General features: G+C 38.2%; 1 protein-coding gene across 1 annotated transcript; it reads right to left on the minus strand.

The window, feature by feature from the left end:
* Positions 1-900: 900 nt before the first annotated feature.
* LOC137265976 (F-box/LRR-repeat protein 2-like) lies at positions 901-16539 on the minus strand. Its single transcript, XM_067801463.1, has 10 exons — positions 16138-16539; positions 14584-14739; positions 12886-13001; positions 12169-12248; positions 11770-11818; positions 10619-10855; positions 9683-9907; positions 9113-9268; positions 8161-8343; positions 901-6850 (listed from the first exon to the last, which is right to left on the minus strand). Exons 1-10 carry the CDS (start codon positions 16436-16438, stop codon positions 6728-6730), a joined length of 1626 nt encoding a protein of 541 aa, XP_067657564.1. The 5' UTR covers positions 16439-16539; the 3' UTR covers positions 901-6727.
* Between the last annotated feature and the right edge of the window lie 3923 nt (positions 16540-20462).

Below are 20462 nucleotides of genomic sequence, written 5' to 3' on the forward strand. Positions count from 1 at the left end.
GGTAGGCAACTATAGGGCTAGTCAGATTCGGACACTTGACGTAATTTCAATTGACGTGCATGTTAATTTAGTGTAGCATAAATAATTTTCATGAATTTAATATTCATAAGTTCCAAGTCAGATTTTGAAGATTTGAGAGGAAGCATCTTACCTACAAGCAATAATTCCTGTTGAATTTTCCGTGGCATATTTTAACCAACATAAGTACATTGCCGTAAACGCCTTTTAACATGGCCGTCTGTGGGGTTGTACATTGTGGAACCACACGCAAGTTGATACATGTGATGTCATTAATGAAATAGTGGATTGAAAATTGAACTGAAAATTGAACTGAAAATATGTGTGCAGAGTTGAAATGATTTCACATTTGCCTGTCAAATTTCACAAAGTTGCATCCTAAACTCACTTCCCGAAAACTATTTATGCTAGACTGAAATAACATGCAAGTCTATGGAAATGACGTATGGTTGCCCAATATTACTGACATGAGTCTGGTGTTCACAAGTACACAACTCATCATTTCATCATTTATCCAGTCTATTGACATTACATGTATATACTTTCAGCCACCACTAAACTGATTCAGGGACTGGTCTTTATCAGAGAGAATGGTAGCTAGGTAAATCAGAGGAAAGTATGAAAAAACAACACTAGTATTCCATACTCTAGAGTCCAGTCCAAAAATGTAACTCACATATTTCGGATGTTAGGGCTCTTCTGTGATAAAACACATAATTGCTAAGACTTCTGTATTTTGAGGGAGAGTCAAGAAAATACGTTCAATGAAGGCCAACCCAATTCTGACAGTGTCATTCTCTTCTGTATATTAGTGCACACGGTTTTGAAGATTTCACTTCTCAGCTAAACACACTTGCGTATGGGAAAACAAAACAACAATACTTTTATTTCATCTGTATTTATTAGTTTTGGGAACAAGTTGATATAATTAAGAAGTGGCAATCATTATGCAACAGTGAGTGTTTGCACTGTCTTAACGATGAAGCAATACGGAAGGAAAACATGATTTTTGATAACATAAATAACTGATGTCATCACAGATCATTCATAAGTGTTATCAAACAACAGAGGCAATATTTGATTTATAACAAATAGTCCATTTCTTTATGTTCCAGCTTCCATCACAAATTTGTTAATATCACTGGACACAGCAAGTCTGGTCTCTCATCTCTAAGAGAGCGCATACAGTGACTAGCACAGAATCAGGCATGAGATACTAGTTTATTCCAGCAACGCCACCCTTTTTGTAAGAAGGGTGTCAGACATGTACCTGTAAGCAGGTAGCACCTTGAGTATAGAGGTTCTCGTCTCTGGCTTATCACACACAAACACCAGCAATATATGAATATTCATATAAATATGTGTATGCAGTGAGACTATTCAGATTCATATCATGTGCAGGAAAAAAATACATGCACAGGTATGGGTGAGTAAGTGCATTTAGTTTTCACCACAGTTTCTCAAAATTACAGAGATGGACACCAGAACACAGACACTGAGTTCATATTACTGGTCATAATCCTATGTGCCAGCCCATAACATGAGGAGCTTAGTACACCAAAGGGACACAGCTCTATAGGCATTATTGGCCTTGAACTCTGCACCACCTATGCTCTGTTAAGAGCTGTGACTGTACTTGAGAGATATCAACCTGTGAGCTGTGAAAGGATAAGAAAGTCGAACTGACAAGCCTCCGAGCCTAACTGTCTTAAATGGGGTTATCACAATAAGTTGACTAGGTTTTCAAAAATCGTGGATCTGAGACAGCTTCCTGCATAGCATGATGAAGTGTGTTACACCACAAAGTAGTCTGCATGCTCGTAAAAGATGAATCTGCATAGCTCAAATCCAGTTGTGTTTTGAAATATAAGTTATATTGCATATGCTTGTTGCCTACACTGCAGTCAGCAATTGCTAGCTGTACGACTACTGCCTGTAAATACTTAAACCTGGATCAGACAATCCAGTGATCAACCAAGTCAATGAGCTTTACCATCCAATCCATCATGTGGCCTCTAGTTATCAACATATTTCCCAGACCAAACTATTGTAGCAAAGAAAGCACTTTAAGTATTGTTCACCTTCACAACTAAAGCCACCAACCAAAATATGAGTTTCCAAGACATTTTCCTAATTATCATTAGACTTAATTTATACAATTAAAGTGCGAGTTTGGTTTATCACTCTCATATACAGGTAGTCACATCACAGCATGATGACTTGATGTGGGATGAAAGCCCAGACTGATGGGTGGTGACTTTTCTAATTTTATCCCAAATCAAACTCTACAAGGGATGAAACTCGAACGATGGTGAACCTTCTCAAATTGAATAGAACCAACATTTTACATAACCTTGTAAAATGTATCAGAACAAATTTTATAAAGTTCCAAATAAGAATCTAATCTGTAACATTTTCAGTTTTTCAGTTAGTTATTCTTTACCTTTGTATATGCATACTCAAAAGCAAACGAAACACAACTCTGTTATTGGTTAAGTTTCTAAATAGAAGACAAAAGCATGAACGCTTTGACCTCCTGTGACCACTCTTAATTCCTAAATTCATATAAATATGCAGATGACTAAAACAACATGCAGTTATCAGACTCGAAACAACACACAGCAATCAGACCCATCAGAATCAAAACACAATGCAACATATATGCTCCGTTTACATGACGTAAGTAACAGGAAATATATCAAATAACAATAGTTGTCATAGTATTGGGGTCAGTACTAAACACGTTTTTCTGACCATGTGAAGCACATTCATATTACAGATAATGAATGAATGAGTATAGTTTTATGCCAACTCAGCAATATTCCAGCTATATGATGGTACTGCAGATAATGATATCCTTTAGTTCTCAGTCATCCACAACAATATCACATATAGCTAGCTGCTCTTGAACTGTTCATCACTGAGAATACATAGTATAGGGAGTGGTTAAACATCTGGAGGCTGGAACAATGACTTTTGATTTGGCACAGAACATTTCTTGGTTTATTTACAAAAAACGGGAAATAGGGAAGTAGTGTTAGGTTACATTTCAAAAAGTAAAAATTCATATTCAAAATCAAACCATTGACCTGCTCCTTGATTGGTGCTAAAAGTAATGAGAAGCATTAAAGCCTGGGCTGCCCACATGGTAACATACTGGGCCTGTGAAAGTGTCAGTCCTGCAGCTGTTGTCTATCATTATGGAGTAGGAATGAAGAATGTGGTGTCATTGTGGCACATGGTCTAAGAACCATTCTTACAACTTTGTAAAGAATGACTGAATGAATAAGTGTTTAACAGCAATTTGCCAGCTATTCGCTGCGATCACCTTTGAGACCTAGTATGGGCATTGTTTTGACTAGCCATGGGTCATATTCCACACAAATCTAGTGTTCACCACTTGACCAGCGAATTTTCACATCAAAAGGACATACCAAGGTAACTATGGTTGGAGTTTTGCTCAGTCAAGACCACTTGACACATCTTTTCAAAATATACCCTGAAATATAAACAGAAATTCCAAAAGGCATTGTTTAGTCAAAGGATCCGACAAATGGCTTTGCTTTGTCATAGGATCTCAACAAATGGCTTTGCTTTGTCACCACAAATGCCATTGTTTTTTCAGGGGATCTAAACAAACAGCATTGTTTTGGCACAAATGGCACAGTTTTGTCATTGGATCTCCCGAAATGGCATTGTTTTGTCATAGGATCACCACAGATATTTGTCATCTTTCCTATCACCTTGTTACCTGAGACAACCAGTAACCAATTCCTGGACAAAGTGATACTGGCATAAATAAAAACACAGACTATCATGTTGCCTCGAGTTACAGATAAATTAGTACACAAAATCACACAAAATATATATCACGTTTTTATAGCATGATCATAATCACATCTAAATTCTAATTCATTTCAAGCATTTAAAATGAATATACATAACATACACTAGTTTTTGTTCAAATATGAGTTTGTACGAAATGTGAGCAAGTTTGGTGTTGCCCCTATATTTCAATATGATCAGTGGCACACTAGAAATGGACGTAATACATTGTGACAACACGGAAATATCCAATCCATCGTCTCTGTATGAGAAGCAACAAACACTTATCCCACAAGGCCGCCACACCACCCACTGTGTAAAACATATAATACTGCTTACTGAACAACAGTTAATAAAAGCAAAAGCATTAAGCAAACACTTGAAAAAGCAGAACTTAAAAAAAGATTAACACTTTTTTGGGGTTCACAGGCACAAAAATCCATAAAATGGAATAGTTTGACAAGAACACACAACCCTGAATGTATGCTTGTCAAACATGTGAGTGAGCGAGTTATGTCTCAAGCCACCCTTTAACAGTATTTCAGTCATATCACAGCATTACAGCTTTCATGGCAGATGTGATGAGTGTCATGTTTACCACAAATATAATGCTGATGAACCTTGGAAAGTAACAACAGGGAAAGGAGATCAAATTCCCAATCCAAGGTTTCTGGCATGCTCAAGGGAAGCAACTCACAGACTCAAAATGTATTTCCGCACCATTACAACTACACCCCTTGTGGCCCAACCCTGTACTCAGGAAGGTATTTTACACAAGACATTCATAGTGGGGCCTTGAACGTCACTCCCAATCCCAAATCGAAGATATTTCTTTCATGTATTTACATTACAATAGACTGTTAGTGGACTGCTGGAATGTTGGTGTAGAACAGTGTAAGATGGAATTAATGCTGCAATCTTCACAGGTAGAAAACATTAATTCAGAATCAGCTGGTGGAATCAGCTTGAATTACAGCCTTCCCCTGTGGTATCTTCTGATATCCAAGTGTTTGAATCTGAACATCTGATAACCCTGGATAATGTTCCTGACTCAAATGAATTTCCAACGCTTCACTTACAGAGTTGATCTAAGTAATGGTGGATAAAGCACAGACATTTCTGGATGTGACAGTTCAAAACAACTGGCAACAGACTGATTGAGTGAGTTGGGTTAAATATTTCTTTTATCAGCATTCAGTTATATCACAGCATGTCATCCTGATACGGGAGGAGGCCAGATGCAGTTCTCAGACTATTACAAGGGATGAAGGTTGTTCACGACCCTTCTACAACATACATACTGGTGACAGGAAACCCTAGAAACTACCACATGGCTTCATGTGACTCTGGATCCCAACTTATAGAGAACATTGCCAAACATATCAACATGAGTGGATAAAAGTGTCACTGTCCAAGACCTGTTGAGTTCTAAGCACTAATCCAGACAATTGATATATTTACATCTACAGACACTTGGGTAGGATTTCAATTAATATTTGAACTACATGTCTCCCAACTTTTGCATTTTGAGATGGGCAGTAAGAAACGACTTGAATGAAAAATGTACAGCTGGCCAGCTGCAATGACAGAAAGATCAGTGATGTGATAATATTGTGATGTGCTGTTATTGGAATGTGATGTTATTTTGGTGTGATGCCATGTTACTGTGATGTCATACTACTGTGATGTCACGTTATTGTGATGCAATGTAATTCTGATGCCATGTTATTTTGATGCCATGTAGTTTTGATTTCATGTTATTTTGATGTCATTTTATTGTGATACCATGTTTTTGTGATGTCATGTTATTGTGACGCCATGTAATTGTGATGCCATGTTATTTTGCTGTCACTTTATTTTGATGTCATGCTATTAAATGAAATCACAATGGTCAGCAAACCATTTAACAGATCTCTCCCTGACGATATCCCCCTCTGGAACCGCAAGAAAATGATGACTAACAATCTGGAATGATTCATTAGAGGACTTTGATCGGATGACTTGCATATCATGCATACAGAGTGAACAATGTCATACTAAGTGTTCATTTGACACACCCTTCACTGAGACAGTAGCGGTAGGCACTCTGGAATCAAACATATATTTTCTAAAAACAATTTCATAAAACTTTGTATGTTGTGATTCTTTGTTACGAAACTCAAGAGCCAATCATTGGTGCGAATGTCATGTGTGTGTGCGTATGAGTACACTCAGCAATATTCCTGCCATTTGCGGTTTGCAAATAATCAAGTCTGGACCAGACAATCCAGTGATTAAAAGCATGATCAGTGATCTGCGCCGTTAGGAACTGATGGCAAATGTCAACCAAATCAGCGAGCTAACCACCTGATCATGGGTGCAAATGTCAAGATCCATGCTGCCATACAGTTCATAGTTGCATGCGGAAACAGCAACTTCGATTACACTGGATGATTTTCCACATTCAGGATTTACCTTGGGTATAATACGAACAATGCCTGGATTTCCCGAGTTTCTTTATGTTCACACAGCACATACCTGGTGAATGTCACTCAACCCTACCTTAATGGTAATATTACTTGCATAATAATGGCATAATTTCTTCATGGAACACTCTATATTACAAATTCTACAAGTAGTATCACCATCATGCCAGGATTTCATCCCACCAGCAAAAACACAGGCAACCAGCATACATGCAAACATTTGCATCCATTTGTCCACTGTGACTCATCAACCATACCAACAGAAATTTGTTGATAAAATACGCTAATATTGGCCTGGTATATCATCTAAGGTATCTAATAACATCCTAAGAGATGGTAGATCTTACAAAATGTATGTCCTGCAAACACAGTTTACATAACAAGATGCTCATCCTGCAACCATGTCGTACATTACACTGTCATGATGTCTGGAGGAGATCAGCTCTACAGAACTCGCCAGTGTCAAGGTTCTTGGCCATCAGCTGGTCAGGGACTGCATTGGGAACACAGTGCTGGACGTAGAGGCGGGGCACACAGCAGTCCTGCAAAACAGGGACAGTCAACTTGCAAGTTAATAATGCAACTCCATGTGTAGTGGTGTCTCAATACATACATAATAATTCAACCACCTTACCGTCCATAAGTTACTTCTATATACATCCTCATGCCAAGACAGTCTAAGTAAACTTTTCCTCAGTACTTTTCGTTATAATCCACGACTGAGTCTAACAACACCTTATGGGAGGTCGCGTCAGGTAACCTTTGAGATTGACTAATCAGAACACAGCTTACCAAATCGTGAAAGTGGACATTCGCACATACCTTCTGAACTTTTTATCTCGAAAAGGTTCGTACCTGGACGAATCCGAATGCTATCTAGCGTACGCTCGCTTCTGGGTGATGCACACAGCGTACGTACAACCATGACAACGGTGAGTAAACAGTCACTGACAATGGTGTTTTTTGGCAATATTCAAGGATGTCATCTTGTGGAAATATTAGCTAATGGTAACAGAAACAGAAACCCCAAAGCGTATTTACTGCAGGTCAAATAATTGTGTTATATGCAGATGTTTGTTTGTGGAGAGATCTGTGTCAGTGACCTGAATATTTTGAAAGTCCCTCCGATCAGTAAATAGTAGCCGTTGTCTGATTGGTTAAATCTATTTAACCGTCCTGCGTTTGATTGGATGGTCATTAGTCGCTCAAAGGTTACCTGACGCGACCTTCTACTAGGTTTTGTTAGACTCAGTGGTGGAGTGTAACGAAATACACTGAGACTAAGTTAACTTAGACTGCATGCCAAGCAGACCCTTGATAAAAGAACTTTTGAGAAAATATACATCATCACAAATGATATTTCAAGTCTGCATCAGCAAAGACTTTATCAGTTGTATGTCACATTCTCTTTAAACAGTCTTCTATTATATGATGAAGGAACCATCTGTCACTCATATCTCAAACTTTTATTGCATCTCACTGAAACCACGAGCAAGACAGATATACATGAGAGTCTGTGACTTCATGTTGGAGGGAAACCTCAAGTGATATAGATCTCAGACATTTACTGTTTGGTAAAACAAACCTAAAAGCAGGGATGAACACACAGCAAATACTGGATGCTAAGGGAGACTACTCTGTAATGTAGGTGCAATACCTAAGAACATCATGTGACTTCAGGTTGGAGGGAAACCACAAGTGATATAGATCTCAGACATTTACTGTTTGGTAAAACAAACCTAAAAGCAGGAATGAACACACAGCAAAGACTGGCTGCTAAGGGAGACTACTCTGTAATGGAGGTGCAATACCTAAGAACATCATGTGACTGAGTAACGGAAGTAGTTCTTACTATGAGATACTTGATCGCCATAGGAGTAGTCTTTGAGCAGCCATTCAGATATATCTCCTCAAGGTAAGGATTGCTGTTGGCCAGGGCAAAGATGGACTTGTCAGTCAGGTTGTTGATGCCGGACACCACAAGTCGGCGAAGTGGACAGCACCGCACCACCTCACACACTCCATAGTCTGTCACCTGAACATCAATCACACTGACACAGTTATTTGAAAATAACACAGAAAAGGAAGCAACTACTATCGATCACATACAAATAAGATCCCAGTTGCTTTTCATGATGATATCTTGTCAGTTCCATGGACTGATACATTTGGTCCAATATATTTTCTGTTGGCCAATATATTTTTCGATAACCTCCATGCTATCAATTGCATAGATCGATGCTCATGCTGTTCATCACTGGATTGTCTGGTTCATACTTGCCTACTTACAGATCACTACCATATAGTTGGAATGTTGTACAGTGCAGCAGTAACTAAATACACCAAGCATCTCCATTCTTTATCACGTAACAAATCACTGAAAGAATGGCTACATATCTGACTCAAACATAGGTGTGAGTAAAACTGAGATCTAAGTCATATTTTCAAACAGATGATGTTCTGCAATATTTTTATCTGTATCACTGTGAAAAGTCCCTTTTCTAGTGCTGGTATTTATTTTAAACGAAAGGTACCAAGACTTCACATCCATTTTGCCAAAAGGGTGAACATTTTAGAACTAACACATACTATATACACTCATCAATGTGAATCTAAAATTCCCTTTAAGACCATAAATAAAGCCCTCCATACATTTTTGTATATACTGATAAATAACATCACTGTACCTAAACATTATTACTACAGTATCACAATTGCAACAATTCTTCGTATAATTCAGATGAAATAAAAGAAAACCTAATGCTGTCATATGGCCATGTGCTTGTTTGGGGTTGTATATGTACCTGTCGGCAGCCCTTGATGCTGAGGTGGGAGATATGCTGGCAGTTGTGGGCCAGTTGTGACAGCAGATCGTCTGTGACGCACACCAGGCCAGACAGATCCAGCTGATCAAGTTGATGGCAGGTGGCAGCTACTTTGTGTAGTAGCTCCAGGTCTATCTGTGGGAAACATGGACTCCATTTCATCAAGTTGTCCACATCATTTACTTAAGATACGAACCAATTTTGGTCCCTGACCCAGACATTAGCTAGCAATGTATTAGTGTGGGCATGCTTGTCAAGCTAATTGTATACCACATATAACTGTAGATAATCCAAATTTTGAGGATGACAAAAAGCAATAGTTTAGTCATAATATGTAAATGAACAAAAACAAGCAGTTGCTTTTAGTGTGCTATACCTGCAGTTTGCTGTACTTAAACAATATGGCTTTGTCTGACCCTCAAGCTCAGTGCATTAACACCATAAGAAACATAACACCCTCAACAACACACATTTGGAAAACCACACTCCTTGCCTTCACTTTCAGTGGGAGACTTGTCCCCTTACCCTGGTACACATCTCAGAACATACCATGTTGCAGCTGAGGAAGAGCTTCTTCAGCTGGAGAGCTCTGTCCCTGTCCTTGAACAGTGGCATGAGGGTGATCCCTGTTGGTGTGTGGAGCAGACTGAGGGACAGGGACTCCAGACTGGTGCAGTACTTCGCCACGGCTGCCAAACCCTCATCTGTCAGCTTCCTAGTCATCCCTCCACTCAGGTCTAACAGAGACAACTTGCTGCCGATGTGTTCCAACACCTATGTGAACCATCAGGTGGTTGTTTTACACTGTTTATACAAGCCCACACCTTAATTCATCAAGTTTTGACAGAAATTAATGCATAACCTCATTGCTGTTGCTCCTTACAAGTACGAAGTTGAGTGGACTACTTCAGCGTAAGAGGTAGGGTTTAGCTACTGAGGGTGATTTTACCTTTCTATCATAGGAACAACTACTGTAAATCTCACATTCAGCAGATTGTGTTGCCTGTCAATGTTGGAGCTTTGTTTGCATTGATTAAGGTTAATTACCATGTAGTTTGGATGAATATTTGTGGAAACAATTTCAAGAAATGGTGAATAAAATTGATAAAATATATTTACAACATAACTCCAGAAATACAAGACATCTTTTTATAACTGATTTGTCATTAATTTCGGATTTGTTGACAATGTATTTTGGGTGATACATGCACAAGGGAATGACTTGGTAAAGGGAAAAATATGTTACAATATCTCATAGGGTGTGTATATAGTGCATATACTTTACCATAGCTGTATATACAGCATTAATGGGGGCAGTGGGGTAGCCTAGTGGTTAAAGCGTTCACTTGTCACACCGAAGACCCGGGTTCAATTCCTCTCATGGATACAATGTAATTAGGCTGAAGTGGTGTAAGTCTTTACTTGTTCAGTTCTTTGGCAGAATGAATACTATTTCCCACTCAGTATAAATGGAAATCTAGTTACCTTTGTGAGAGTGTCATCGTTTAAGGCGGACACCCCACAGAGTCTGATGGAGTTGATGTTACGAAGACGTTGCAGACATTCTACAAATATGCCCTCATCTTCCAAGAGAATGCCACACAGAGAGAGCTCTCGCAGTGACTGCGGCAATGTCCACAGTGCCTCACTCTCTGGGTGTTGGCGGAGACGGTTGCAGTAGGACAGATCAAGCTTCTCCAGATGAGGACATCCCTGAAACAGCTGGGAAAGGGAAACATCTCTCACAGCCAAACTGAGGTATAGGTTTGGTTTACTGATGAGGTGGTGAGGACAAAGGAAAACTTATAACCAGACTAAGAACTAGAGCTAAGACTGCATTTTATTACCGGTATATCGCAATATCCTTTTCAAACGATACGTATTGAAATATTTTTTTGAGAGCCAGTATATGGAGTGAAGAACATATATGAAGTTTTTGTTATTATATTTATGGTTTAAGTCAGACTCTACACATACTTTCATTGACACCAGATGTCTTCCTTCATTTTCCTTGCTTATGTAACCTAATTTAAGATTGCAGTTTACGGAACCATAAAACAGATGTCTGGGGACTCGTAATGTAGAAAATAGGATTGACATGCACAATTAGTATCACTCACAGGCACCTGAATTACAATATATCGCAATACAATGTTTTGGCCACTATACAGCTCTACCTAGAGGTATAGAAGCTTACCATTATTCATTGTAAAAAGACGTCTTTAAAAGAATGAATGCTCATCAATATCTAATGTAAGACAATAAAACCTACAACTAGATTCCATGAATCTTCTTTCATAGCTTTCAAGTTCAAGTGAACATTCATGAAACATTTACAACATTTGAGACAAGAGATCTGATCATATGATCTTTCTTGGATATGTCAATAAACATATATTAAGAATATTCTAACTGAGGGATAGAAAATACATTTTAGTGACAATACCCTATTGTGTTCAGATTCACCAAACATGTACATCTTTAGTAGGTGGAGAGACAGATCCAATGAAAACGTAATTGTGAATATGTCCAGGTGTGCCAAAACTCAAGATTAATAGTGCATCTGGCAAGTTTTACAGAAACTCTGATATATTTGTAATGCTATTCCATCATGTTTGTGTGCTACATGTACCAACCTTTATCAGAGCATCTTTCCCCACCTTGGTGCAACCATTCAAGTCTAACCTGAAAAACAAAAACAAATTATACTGACAACAGCAAGAAATGCAAAATTTGCAACAACCTGTGTGAGTGAGTGTAGTTTTATGCCCTGTTTAGCAATATTCCAAAATATCAGACAGTAGAAATGAGCATCACACATTTTACCCATGTGGAGAATCAAACTCTGATCTTCGGCGGGATGAGGAGAACGCTACAACAACTAGGTTACCCCACCGCCCAACATGACCCTTGACACTACGTATGAGTTGAACCCTCTCACCATGAACCACCAGACTCAACTTAGATCATACAGTTGTATTGTCACACCTGGAAGCATATGACCTAACCAATCGTGAGTCTCTTGAGTCACCTACTGTTTGAGGTTAGGACAGTGGGTAGCCAGCTGCAGTAAGCTGTCATCAGTAACCGTGTGTAGACTTGTTTCAAGCTCCTCCTGCAACATTACAAATAAAATTTATGTGGTGGTAAAAACATCATAATACTAGTAAGTCATTCTCAGGGAAAAACAACAACACTTCAGTCTTGGGCAATGGGTAAACACTACCACACTTCGGTCTTGTTGGAAGGGGACAGATCACAAAACTCCATTCACAGAAGCAGAGTGAGTAAGTATGGTTTTTAGGCATTTTTAGCAACATATTGGATAACTTGGCGGCAGGGGACACCAGGACTTGGCTTCACACATTGTACCTGTGTGGGGAATCCAACCCTGGCTATCGGCGTGACAAGCCAGTGCATTAACCACGAGGCTACCCATGCCCCTTTCAGAAGAAGAAACATCATAGTAGCCTATTCTTATGGTGTGTGGAGGACACGCTCATTCACTAGGAGAAACGCGACAACACCTCAGTCTTTTGGGTTGAGACGGGCACATTAACTGTGGATAGAACAAGCAAATTTAGAAAAATGTCAACCGTTTTCAGGTAGACAGTTGTACCCATGTCTCTAATTCAAACAGTTTCAAAACCCTGTGCTGAAGTTCTTGGGTCTAAATTAAAGAGGTACCAATTCAAAGGACATCTATCCCTGAAAATATATTCATACAACTGTTTATAAGAAAGTGATCTCACCAGAGAAGATTGCAGGGAGACAGCAACTATAGAGAATATCTTCTCGTCTATCTTTGGACAGTCCACCAGCACCAGATGTTGTAAGGACGGATTTTTCTGCACAAGTGTTGCAATACCTGGATTGTCAACCGAACACTAAAGATTAACACTGGTCTTTATTAGTGGTGGTCAAATTCACTGACTGCTAGACACATATTAGATGATCCTGCGCACTTAACGCATTTGTAACAAGAGAGGCGGTACAATGAATTGGGCGAATACACTTGCCTGCTACAGGTAGCTTGACGATTATGCACGTGCAATACATGCTAACCGTGACATGAAATCAACACTGCATATGCCTTCAAATGATAAGACTGCAATTTCAGGCATAAGACACTGATATTCCACGCTAACCTTTAGTGAAGGCGAAGACAAATAGATGATTGGGGCACTGACAAGAATTTTAGATATTCAACAATTTTGTTAAAAAAAACCCAGGAAACTGTCATTTGCTTCGTGAAATGGATCAGTGGTCCTAAACATATTTGCTCAGTATATTACATTGATTCAATTCGTTGGGAGTGTACCTGTTCCCAAATCGAGTGTGCTATAACAATTCATGCGTGAAATGCATGGGGAAAATGAACTTCTCAATATTTATCAGACAACCTGTCTCCCTCTTGTTTCAAGTGGATCGTTCTGTGGAGCGTTCCCAAGTATGCAAATTGGGGTCATTTGTCAGGTCGTGGATCATCTTATATGTGTTTACCAGCAAATAATTGAAGACTGGTCACAATAACTAAATTACTAAGCAATCGATCATGTTTTTCATAACTGAACACAAAGAATTTTGGAATACTTGCTTGCTTTAACAATACCTTTCACAAGGTTGGTTTTGTCAATTACATTTCATAAGCACTACAAGGTTGTTCCAAGTCATGATTGAGGTGAACCAATTAATTCTGATAACTGATTGGTTGTCTTGAACCAAGCATCAGTTATGAGAATTTAACCAATTTCATACACTATCTGGAACACTACATTTTCTGAAAAAAATATCTATCATGTTCAATAACAAAATGACAAAAAAAGCGTCAAGTTTATTGGGCTAGGTGCACCTGCTTCCACCATACAAAATTCACAATTATCATAACATGCCTAGGTCCTTCAGAAAAATCGGTGTCATTGTTGGCTGTTTTGTACTGTGATCACAGAAATATCCAGCTAAATGGGTATACGAACTGTTCTAACATATGTCATATTTGGGATTACACTTTCTAAGCATGGCATTTCGCAAATCATAGCTTTCAGCTGTGGGAGCCTAGCCAATTTCCCTTGGCTTAATATGCAGTATACCAAATTTTATCACATCTCAAAGAAAAATTATAAAAGCTATAAATACCCTCTTTAATGAAGTTATTACAGATGCAAAATTGATAACCTGATTGAAACTGAACAATTTTCCATGACATCGTCAACGAAAACCTGAAGTTTCAGCTTCACTGGTCAACTGGTCAAATGACTGATGTTTACAGAAGCTGATGGTGTTAGACATGAAGGTCATGGCATAAAACCACTTGTTCAGACAACTGGCCTAAACATGAGTGCATTAATCATCTTTATGCATTTTCTTCTACATCTGAAGTCATCAGCATCTTTACATAGATGATGATGATGATAAAACTACATTCTGACTAAGTATACTAGTATACCTACTATTGTTAAGTAACGAATGACAGCCACGAAAGTCGGCCTTCCACAAACAAGGGGAGGTAATCTGAGACAGTCCCTGGCCTGTCAGAAGTGGCAGCGCCTGGAGTTCCAGCTTCCGCAATGATGTTTGAGCTGATGTCAACGCAAGTATTCCAGCATCTGAAACAAGAGTGCAAATTACTTATGAAATCATGACCTGTAACCATAGTAACTCTCATATACACCATGTAAATGTCTTGCATACTTCTAATGAATATGGCACACCTGCAAATGTGAACATGTCTCAGCAGTTAAGCTGTATGACAACAGCCTGGAAACATGGTATATACAATGCTACAGTCATACCATACCAGTCATAACTACTAATGTTAGTTGGATATATCAATACTTCATTCCCCACTTTGATTTTGCTGAAACATTGCTAAAAGTGGCATAAAAGCAAACTGAGTCAGTCATTTCATTATACACATTTTGTAAATAATCGGTCTGTAAATGATCCTGTGATCAACAGCATGAGCATCTATCTCCACACTTAGGAACTGATGACATGAGTCAATCAAGCCAACGAGCCTGACCACCCAATCCCATTAGTCGCCTCTCACGACAAGCAGTCACCTTTTGTGGCAAGCATGGGTTGCTGAAGACCTATTGAACCCCGGATTGACATTATCAGGACAGATCAAAAGCTCTCAACCATGTATCAAACTATCCAAGATGGGATTGTTACGATAAAATCATGTCTTCAAGGAATTAAACCATATCCCTTCATGAACTCAATTATTTGTGATGACAAGAGTCATATATTCACGAATTTTGTAACAAATGAGTGTTTTTACTTGAATTATGATGGCATTGATCAATATGAAATATGCAACATGGAATATGTCCAGACATTTAGGACTAAAGCCAACACTGTAATATATCAAACTTCACAGCAATGTGGACAGTGGTCATTGTCATGATAAACTGCAACATAGTAAAACATGTCATACAATGTATTTGTCTTATCATGTCACTGAATACAATGAATTATATATCAAATGCTGACTTGTTTCTGTATTACTGTAACCAATATTCATGACATGTACAGGGACTAGGAAAGGCAGGGGCCATGGGCCATTTTGCACACAGGATGAAAAATGACCCATTCTAAATTCAGAAAATGGCTAACAATCCTAAAAATGGCCCACTGTCAAAGTTCTCTTTCCCAATCGCTACATGTACCATATTCACCTCAGACAGAGTTTGTTGGAGTCTAAGTGATAACTTGAGTTTTTGTTTCATAGAGACTTGAGCTTCTACTGACAGTGACAACAGAACCAATATATCAGAAGATTCCAATATTACATCAATATTCAGTTTGTCACAGAAATATTAGAAGACATGTCAAAATACAATTTTGAAATAACTCTGAATTAAAAACAAACATGTTCACTTTAGTAAATGTATTATCTTTTAACAACCTACATAGATTTTTACCAAACTGTGGGTAATTATGTAATAGCTCAACAATGATTTTATTTGAACCTATTACCACAGTTACCTAGTGGGGCTTACCTGACACGTTCTCACACCTGTGAATGGTGAGAACTTCGAGCTGACATCGGGCTCGAGACAGTGATATAAGGCACTCATTGTCTATCTGACTGCACTTGTACAGCTTGATATAACGTAAGTTCTCACAAAACAAATTACTGGCAATAAATGGGCGGTATTGTTCATAAAACATGTCATGGTTGGCCAGTCTTTCAATAAGGATCTCTTTGTACAAAGTAGGTAAGTTCTGCTGCAGATCTGGGATGTGCTCCAGGCTGTGTTGGACACAGTGGAGGCACATGTCCTTCAGCGCCTTCACCATTGTTTCAGTCCATGCACTACATGCTGACGTCAACCATGGCAATACATCGATTCATCCTGATTGAATCCAGCTGGACGCACAGTGTGGAATGTTAGGATGTTCTGAAAACAGGAAAACCAATCATAATCAGCTAATCTCTGAAAGTTAGTGAAACCACCAGCAGCAAGCTATTACCCAGGGCCTCCTTTCATGAAGCAACCTTTACTAAGGTTAACTTTCCTCCCATTCTTTAACACTGTACTAAGGTTACCTAGGTCTAAGTATCCTCAGTGCAATGTTAAAGAATTGGAGTTTAGGTTAACCTTAGAAAAGACTGCTTCATGAAGGGAGGCCCTGGAACGGATCCATACAGGTAACTATATGAGGCTAGATACTGGTATATGTTTGTAAAATATCCCTGACTACTGACTACTACCATGTTAAAAATTAGCAGGAAAGATAATAAAAAGGTAGATGATCTCTTCATTTCCTGAAAGTGAACTAAGGCTGCATAAAAAATATCAAATGTTTCGCGAGCACATATTTTTCAAAAGTGACAAGGGCAGTAGGACCTTTTTTAAACTTTTGATAGAAAGAAAGGTGACCATGGAGTGGCACATTATTGTTTTTTTTCTTTCAGTAATACAGTTTGGAAAGTTAAGCACATGTTCATGAGTTGTAGATTCAGTCACACTCGTTCTTAAAGACACTCATTCCCATAGTGGACAAATAGATGATTGAGACATGGCCTAGTCAAAATAATTGTTTTAGATGGCAATAAAAGAGATAGGCCGATGCTCAAGGAACATTTCACTTAAGCCTACTCTAAATTAATGCAGAAGTAACAGATCATTTGTTGCAGAGTTAGTGTTACAATATATTAATTAGTCCAAGTACTAACAATAATATGAATTTGATTCCACTTTTCCTACCAAGGACACTTTATCTGAACTTCTTGATAAATCCCAGTCAAATGACATCAATGTCTACTCACACACAGTTGAGATATGTACAGTTGTCAGTGTAAACATTAAAATAGAATATATTCTTATACATGTATTTAGTGTTATGATTTTACCAGAGATGCCAACCCCAAACAGTAGTTTCAACGTTCAAAATTAGTGGTTTGACCGCAAAATTAGTAGTTAACGAAATAAACAAAATAATGATGGATTCTGAGAAAAAATGAATGATATTACCATCAAATCGCAAAGGTATTGAAATCAGCTTTGCTAAAATAACGTTTGTTACTTCAATCATTCCAGTTCCTATTATGTCATTAAATTTGATGAATGGAAGGTACGTGAAGTCTGAAAATATATTTCATCATAGAACATGTATGTTTTGGTCTATATATCCAAATTTGTAATGCATTTTATTCAAATTTCGTAGGATTTCTATGGAATCATACTGGCATAGTTGTGACAACGATAAAATCATAGAGGTTGGCATCTCTGTTTAACCAGTCTTTCAATTATTTCATTTAATCTGGCCACTACATAAGGACACATCAAAGATATTTGATGTTCTCATTATGCCTTAGAACAACACACAGAGACTTATACCATCATATCACACCTCTAGCCAGACTGATATGGATTATAACTGCATTTTGTATATGTAATCAATGTCAGTCTGGGTGATAAGAAACTTGAGTTAGGACTGATAGAGCATTGTCTGCTCCACTACCCTTCCAGTGATAATGTTTCCCTAATAAGGGAAACAATACATTTCATTCACTTCCAAATAAATGCACTGTACAGTTGGAAGTCATGTTACTAAATAAATATATTAACATGTAGTAGACTTCATGAAAACAAAACAGCTTTTAACCACACATCAACTTCCCTGGAAGTCCAGTAGGCTTTCTCACTGTCAGAATGTCATCATGTATAATCTGTCAGTAGCAATAACATAACCTTCCAATACTAATCTGTCTGACTTGACACAGTCCACATGGATCATATTGCAGCAAACTATAAAAGATTGTGTAACTGTGGATCAATTCTACTTTAGAGAATTGCCTACATACATGACATTGTTGCAAACTGCTAATCCAAAATGACGGGACAGTGTAACGCACTTATCTCTTAAATTACCTGTGCCATCAAGACACAAGTAGGTTTACTTTCTCTCACTAATAATTCAAATTACCTTTTTATCCTAACCCTGTACCACTTGACCATAAGCCAGTTTGGGCAGTGACGTATCAAATCCATTACAACTGGGTCTTGACCAGTGAAAATGAGTAAACTGCATAAAAGCAGTCACTTCAAACTGACCCCATGCTTGAAAAAAAAGAAAACAAATCAACAAATGCCCATTTTTCACTGAGGCACCAATTTCCTTATTTAATTGTATGTTTAGCCAAAATATTTCCTCCTTATTTAGAGATGTGTGTTTAATATTCATCCAACCTAGGATAACTCAAGGAAGTTCGTTAGTTTCTTATGCATTTGTAAAAAAAACCCTACTGCCATGGGACAGGTTTGTGGGGACTCATAATGCCTATATTATGTTACTCACATGATGCAGGCCAATAATATAAACATACGGTTTGATGTATACCTGCATTGTTCTCCCCTACTAGAACATTGTTATATATACAGAGAGCAAACAACAACAAAAGACTTTAAGCAGTAACAAATACTAAAACTTCCACAGTGCTTTGCAAGCATAAAATTGTCTGTCTCTTGCTTAATCAAGTTAATGCCACCTCTAGTGCCAGCGGCAGGACACTCACTGGCAAACACTTTAAACAAGTGTAGACAGCTGAAGACCATTCCTAACCTGGATCTTCCTGAAAGAAATTGCTTGTGATCAGATGTAGTAGATCTATCTAGTTTCACTTTCAATATCCAACTGTTAAGTGTATATTGTTACTTCCAAAGATTTTCAAAGACTAAAGCAAACATCACCATATGGGAATCGCTTCATGATTCGATAACAATCAATTCCAACATTACCATGCACTCGGTGAGTGTGTATATAATATGCCACAGAAATGCAGAAATGAAATTCCATAATTCAGTGTAATTGCAAGACTATACTTTCCTGGATCGGGTCTAACGAGACAGAATGTTGTCAAGGAATTTGGAAAAGATCCGAACTGAAATGAGACGGATCAGCTGAAAGCACACTGAAAATATTTCGTTTTCTGAAGTAATCCATGAAATACGTTAGTTGTCAGTTGTCAGTGTGATATAGATGGGCCACAGATCGGTACACACATCACCCCGTCAATCTTGTCGACAATGACATGGCTAATCATCGCCTGCTCACGGACTTGTTTCTACAAGGTGTTGAGAAATGGATCAACAGTACGTTGAGAAAACGCCTCTCCCAAAGTTATCTTTTTCATGTTATTAACCTGAAATCAATCAAAAGGCTGTGTCCCATCGTTTTGTTGAAAGTTACTGATAAACTTACTGAACTTACTGTTAGCCGGAAGTTGACAGGTGCTTGTCTGCTTGAGGCATGCGCCTATGAGCCATATATACGACCGACGCGAACGGGTTACTATAAATAGTATTCTAAATATAGCCAACTAGGTGTTTCCCATTGCATATGGGTGAATACAGTGGTGATACGTACTATCGTTGTTCAACGGTGAATGACTAAACCTACTATATACAGTCCCAAACAATATACATGTACAAACTCACTGGCTATGTATATATATAGACACCCATGCAAGGCATTTTGAGCTCGATTGCTTGATCGAGGTGCTGACAAGTGTACTAGATCGTTCTTGACGTCCAGCTGTTCCTTCAAGATACCGACTGAAACATCCTTGTTTGGTGAATGAATTATGTGTGCTTACATAGCACAAGGGTGTCCTGTCTAAATAGAAGTTGAGTTTTTACTGCACACTATATAGAAGAAGAAATTTAAGAGACTGCTATGTAATTAGTTAAACTAATAATTATCATAAACTCGAAATCATTGAACCGAGTTACAAGTTTATAAATGAAACATTATTATGTAGTACTCGTAATCCTTAGTTGCATTTTTCACTTTTAAATATGTCAAAAATATCATTTTG

This window comes from Haliotis asinina, chromosome 15, assembly GCF_037392515.1.
Source record: "Haliotis asinina isolate JCU_RB_2024 chromosome 15, JCU_Hal_asi_v2, whole genome shotgun sequence".
Taxonomy (NCBI): Eukaryota; Metazoa; Mollusca; class Gastropoda; order Lepetellida; family Haliotidae; genus Haliotis; species Haliotis asinina.

What these genes read in the sequence shown, in the direction of transcription:
- LOC137265976 (XM_067801463.1), bottom strand. Translation starts at nt 16,438, where the DNA reads ATGGTGAAGGCGCTGAAGGACATGTGCCTCCACTGTGTCCAACACAGC. An exon ending in TCTCCCTGCAATCTTCTCTG is followed by an intron (nt 12,249 to 12,885) that starts GTGAGATCACTT and finishes GTAATGTTGCAG; the next exon opens with GAGGAGCTTGAAACAAGTCT. An exon ending in CACTGTCCTAACCTCAAACA is followed by an intron (nt 11,819 to 12,168) that starts GTAGGTGACTCA and finishes TTTGTTTTTCAG; the next exon opens with GTTAGACTTGAATGGTTGCA.